The sequence below is a fragment of the Sinocyclocheilus rhinocerous genome, unplaced genomic scaffold, assembly GCF_001515625.1.
Source record: "Sinocyclocheilus rhinocerous isolate Xijiao unplaced genomic scaffold, SAMN03320098_v1.1 scaffold3119, whole genome shotgun sequence".
Classification (NCBI taxonomy): domain Eukaryota; kingdom Metazoa; phylum Chordata; class Actinopteri; order Cypriniformes; family Cyprinidae; genus Sinocyclocheilus; species Sinocyclocheilus rhinocerous.
This window is the reverse complement of record NW_015632029.1, coordinates 189,545-195,254: the sequence shown is the minus strand read 5'-3', so window position 1 is coordinate 195,254 and position 5,710 is coordinate 189,545. Positions and strand designations below refer to the sequence as shown.

Genomic DNA, 5,710 nt, shown 5'->3' with positions numbered 1-5,710 from the left:
ACAATAAGACAAATACGATAGAGATACAAATTAAACTCATTTTTCAGATACAGTAGGTTTACTTAACATATTTATTTAACATCTTTTGTTGGTTAACATTAATGACACGGACAGGTACTTAATTAGGAATGCTGTCCCTTTAAGACTGAAGGCATGCATGTAATACTGACACACGTTCAGTTTTCACCCACCTGTTTACGTTCACTTAATCCATAACCGACTGTATTTACGTGAGATACTCTACACGATAGACATTTGGACTGCTGTGTGTGTATTTGAGCACTGAGAACTGATCGCGCGCTGTATATGAGAACTGAAGAAGTGGAGCGTGCGCGAGAGAGAACACTTCTATCAGCGCGATTCCGCCTATCCCCCCTTCACTAACTTTAAGTTAATCGACAACGAATTGTGACTTCCGGGAAAAACGGGACGTCTGGTCACCTTATCCCTACCCCTTCGGTGCTGAGGCCATTGTTTCAGATCGCTAGTGTGCGTTTTGGTAGCCTATCTATCTACTGCGGCTACCATACTGAGACTATATATGCAAACGCCCCTTATCCGACTGCAATCCAATGACAGGGACGCACATTTTGAAGGACAAGACAGTAGCCTATAGGATGTATTTTGAATGTCCGGTAGTCCGCAAATAACATTATAGTCCCGTCGGCTGCCATACTGAGACTATATATGCAAACGCCCCTTATCCGACTGCAATCCAATGACAGGGACGCACATTTTGAAGGACAAGACAGTAACCTATAGGATGTATTTTGAATGTCCGGTAGTCCTCAAATAACATTATAGTCCCGTCTCGTCTTCTTAACGAAGACGCGGCATAAATTTCGTCATAGTTTTTATCATCAGATATTCGTTTTAGCTCGTCAACGTCTCATCTTAGTCAAAGAAAAAAGGTTTGTTAATGAATATTTTTCATCGTCGTCTTCGTTGACGAAATTAACACTGCTGGGGTTAAGACTAAACACCAAGAAAAGTGTGCTTTCTCCATTACAGAGGACCACTTATCTGGGCGTGGTGTGGGATTCGACCACGATGCAGGCACGTTTGTCTCCTGCTCAGATTAAGTCGATCCTCATGGCAGTCTCGAGAGTGAGAGAAGACCGGTCACTCACTATCAAGCAGTTTCAGAGACTGCTGGGTCTGATGGCAGCTGCGTCCAACGTGATACCTTTTGGCCTGCTGTACATGAGAACCCTACAGTGGTGGCTCAAGACCAACGCGGCGATGCCTACGTGCCTTAGACATGTGGCGGAAACCTTGGTTCTTGTCTCAGGGCCTGGTGCTGGGAGCTCCTTGTCGCTGTGTAATGCTAGCGACGGATGCGTCCCTCATCGGTTTGGGCGGTCTGTGGAGCGGTCGCCATCTGACGTGGCACATCAACTGCCTGGAGATGCTGGCCATGTTTCTAGCATTGAAACACTTCCTCCCGGACCTAAGAGATCGCCATGTGTTGGTGCGCACCGACAACACAGCAGTGGTCTCTTACATCAACCACCAGGGAGGTCTGCGTTCGTGCCCCCTTTACAGGCTGGAGCACCAGATCCTTGTGTGGTCCCAGGAGAAACTCCTCTCGCTGAGAGTAGCTCATATTCCTGGGCATCTCAATATGGGAGCAGACATCCTGTCGAGGCAGGGGCCGAGGCCCGGGGAATGGAGGCTTCACCCCGAGGTGGTGAAGCAGATATAGAGAGTTTTTGGCCAGGCTCAGGTGGACCTGTTTGCGACTCTCTGGTTCTCTCTGGTTCTCTCTGACTCATCCTGCTCCTCTCGGACTGGATGCCATGGTACAGACGTGGCCGAGGCTTCGTCTGTACGCCTTTCCTATTTATTTTCTATTTCTATATTTTCTAACAATATAAGTCTTTATTATCACTTTTTATCAATTTAACACATCCTTGCTGAATAAAAGCAAGAAAGAAAAAAAAATCTGCTGACCCCAAACTTTTGAACGGTAGTGTATAATGTTACAAAAGATTTATATTTTAAATAAATGTTGATAATAAATCAGCATATTAGAATGATTTCTGAAGGATCATGTGACACTGAAGACTGGAGTAATGATGCTGAAAATTCAGCTTTGATCACAGAAATAAATTATATTTTAAAGTATATTAAAATAAGAAAACATTATTTTAAATTGCAATAATATTTCACAATTTTACTGTTTTTTCTGTATTTCTGATCAAATAAATGCAGCCTTGATGAGCAGAAGAGACTTCATTAAAAAACATTACAAATCCTACAGACCCCAAACTTTTGAATTGCAGTGTATATTTACATGAGTGTGTGTGTGTGTGTGTGTGTGTGTGTGTGTGTGTGTGCAGGGCTCCAAACGAGTGCTGCGCTCTAACGAGTACGTCCTTCCTCCCAGCGGCCTGATGGAGACGGAGCTGGAGCTCACCTTCTCTCTGCAGGTACGGCGTGACGAACCAACTCCAGTCAAAATGACTCCCTGACTCTCTTGATTCAGTGAATGATTCATCAGTGACGTTATTCTGCAGCAAAACCCACAGATTCCCCCATTAATGATCAGCCGGTCATCATTTACTTTCCCACGTCATTCACACTCAAAACAAAAGAAGATGTGGTTTTGGTCCATTTAATGAAAGTCAGTGGGGTCCAATGTTGTTTGCTTCTAAACGTTCTTCAAAATATCTTCTTTTCCAGAAGAAAGAAAGTGTTTGTGCGAGTAGCAGCGATGCAGCCGTAATGTCTGATGTTCCTCTGACGTGTTTCTGTCCTGTCGTGTCGTGACAGTATCCTCACTTCCTGAAGAGAGACGCCAACCGCTTGCAGATAATGCTGCAGAGAAGAAAACGCTACAAAAACAGAACCATTCTGGGCTACAAGACGCTCGCGCTCGGAGTCATTAACATGGCCGAGGTAAAAGCTGTTAAACCCCGTTCACACCAAAAACAATAATCATAACAACAACTATATTAGCGATCACACCAGAGGACGATAATATTCTGTTGATTAAAAGCATGCTGCAGTTTGTGGTCTGCCGCTTTAAATACTTGAGCTCAGAGGTCAGATGGGTTGTGATTGTCTGTCAGTGTTTTTATCGTATGAAATGGAGAGCTTCAGTCTGTCTGCGCTGCTGTCTGGAGGCTCACACTTTCACTGCAATGGGGACCAACGGCTAGAAAAGAGCCTTATTCCTCGGCTGGGATCCTGTAGAGCTCTTTGAAGCTGCTCTGAAACTGTGCTTTGACCTTCAGTCCGTTGGTCCCCATTGAAGTCCATTATATGGAGAAAAACCCTGGAATGTCTTCCTCAAAAACCTTCATTTCTTTGCGACTGAAGACAGAAAGACATGAGCATCTCGGGTGACATGAGGGAGAGTAAATGATCAGGACATTTTTATTCTGGAAGTGAACTAATCCTTTAATTTGATGTAGTTATATTATTTTCTGTAATATGGTAATGCAGTTTTCTCTATATTTTTGTGAAAATATAATATTGTTCAGTTTTTAGATAAAAAGGTTTTCTGGCTCTTCCAGCATTGGATATGAATTGTATTTTCTATATATTTTGAAATGGTGCAATAAACCAAATCAGATCGAATGAATGGAGCTGACATGAGTTTGGGATGTTGGTTGTTCAGTGACTGACAGCAGGTGTTTGATCAGGTGTTGCAGCATCCTACAGACGGAGGCCAAATTCTGGGTCTCCATAGCAACATGAAGGACGCGCCGACACGCGTGGCTGAGATTAGCGTGTTCTCACTCTCCAGTCAACCCATCGACCACGAGTACGGCAACGGCCAGACGGGAGCCAAGACCAAAGCCTCGGGTACAGATACACACACACACACACACACTCACACTCTCTCACACACACACACACACACAGGTTTGTTTTTGTGAAAAGTGGGGACACACACACACACACACTCACACACACACTCGCACACGCACACACACACTGACTGCGATGTGCTGATCTGACACTCTATTAATATCACACGACGTCAGACGTCCGGATCAGAACACCGTGTTCATCGTTCATGTCTGGTGCGCACTGAGGGTCGAGTTACAGGTGTGTGACCTTTGACCTGTGTGTGTTTCTCAGATCGTTCTCCTGACATGGATAATTACTCAGAGGATGATGATGACAGTTATTCATCAGGGCAGGAGGGCAGTGATGATGCTGGACACGCACAGGTGAGACGGACTAAAGACTGATTTACGTTGATTCATAAAATAAAACAAACATATGCAACACACAATATATGCTTACATGCCATTAACACAACCTACACTTTCTTATTTACATTCCCTTGCATAATTGTATCTGATGGATTATTCTGTACATAAAAAAAAACAAGTTGGATTTGTAGTGTGTGTGTGTAATCATGCTTCTCAATAAATCTCATTCTGATTCTGATTTCCACTTTCTGTGTTGTAGGATTTGTATGATGAAGATGACGACATACGAAAGCCAAAAAAACCCAGACGGAAAATGATTAGATCTGTCTCATTGACACGAGTGAGGAGCACTGTCTTTCTGCCTGTCCGTCTGTCTGTCTGTCCGACTTTTCTGTCTCTCTGTCTGTCTTTCTGTCTCTCTTTCTGTCTGTCTCTCTGTCTTTCCGTCTGTCTGTCTGTCTGTCTGTCTTTCTGTTTGTCGCTCTGTCTGTCCATCTGTCTGTCCAACTTGTCTGTCTGTCTGTCGCTCTGTCTGTCTGTCTGTCTGTCGCTCTGTCTGTCTGTCTGTCTGTCGCTCTGTCTGTCTGTCTGTCTGTCGCTCTGTCTGTCTGTCTGTCTGTCGCTCTGTCTGTCTGTCTGTCTGTCGCTCTGTCTGTCTGTCTGTCTGTCGCTCTGTCTGTCTGTCTGTCTGTCGCTCTGTCTGTCTGTCTGTCTGTCGCTCTGTCTGTCTGTCTGTCTGTCCGACTTGTCTGTCTGTCTTTTTGTCTGTCGCTCTGTCTGTCCATCTGTCTGTCTGTCGCTCTGTCAGTCTGTCTGACTTGTCTGTCTGTTTTTCTGTCTGTCTGTCTGACTTGTCTGTCTCTCTGTCTGTCTGTCTGTCCGTCCGTCCGTCCGTCCGTCCGTCCGTCTGTCTGTCTGTCTGACTTGTCTATCTGTCTCTCTGTCTGTCTGTCTTTCTGTCTGCCGCTCTGTCTGTCGGACTTGTCTGTCTCTCTGTCTGTTTGTCTGTCTCTCTGTCTGTCCGTCTGTCTCTCTGTCTCTCTGTCTGTCCGTCTGTCTGTCCAACTTGTCTGTCTGTCTGTCTGTCTGTCGCTCTGTCTGTCTGACTTGTCTGTCGCTCTGTCTGTCCATCTGTCTGTCCAACTTGTCTGTCTGTCTGTCTGTCGCTCTGTCTGTCTGTCTGTCTGTCTGACTTGTCTGTCGCTCTGTCTGTCCATCTGTCTGTCCGACTTGTCTGTCTCAAATTCAAATTCAAATTAGCTTTATTGGCATGACTTGCACAGTATTGCCAAAGCATTGTCCATTACATAAATAAAAAAATAACGATTATATAATACATAAACAAAACAAGAATGGATCTGTAAAATAATTAACTAAATAAGTACATGTATACTTTCTTTTTTTCCACAAACAAGAAAAATAGTTAAGACATTGTTTAAAAAAGAAAAAAAAATGGCACAACAGTACAATATGTAAGAAATGCTCTTGCTTCAGTTTTGTCCACTGGCTGACAGTCTTAGTTTGTGACAGGCTGATACATA

At 44.2% G+C, this 5,710-nt stretch overlaps 1 protein-coding gene across 2 annotated transcripts in view; it reads left to right on the top strand.

The window, feature by feature from the left end:
* LOC107742077 (phosphofurin acidic cluster sorting protein 1) overlaps positions 1 to 5,710 on the top strand; it is a 49,392-nt gene that overhangs the window by 22,920 nt on the left and 20,762 nt on the right. For both annotated transcript variants that reach the window (XM_016554939.1, XM_016554938.1), the window contains exons 3-7: positions 2,343 to 2,432; positions 2,776 to 2,901; positions 3,651 to 3,813; positions 4,093 to 4,184; positions 4,429 to 4,509. In XM_016554939.1, the coding sequence (XP_016410425.1) occupies positions 2,343 to 2,432; positions 2,776 to 2,901; positions 3,651 to 3,813; positions 4,093 to 4,184; positions 4,429 to 4,509 (552 nt within the window). The remainder of the gene's footprint in view (positions 1 to 2,342; positions 2,433 to 2,775; positions 2,902 to 3,650; positions 3,814 to 4,092; positions 4,185 to 4,428; positions 4,510 to 5,710) is intronic.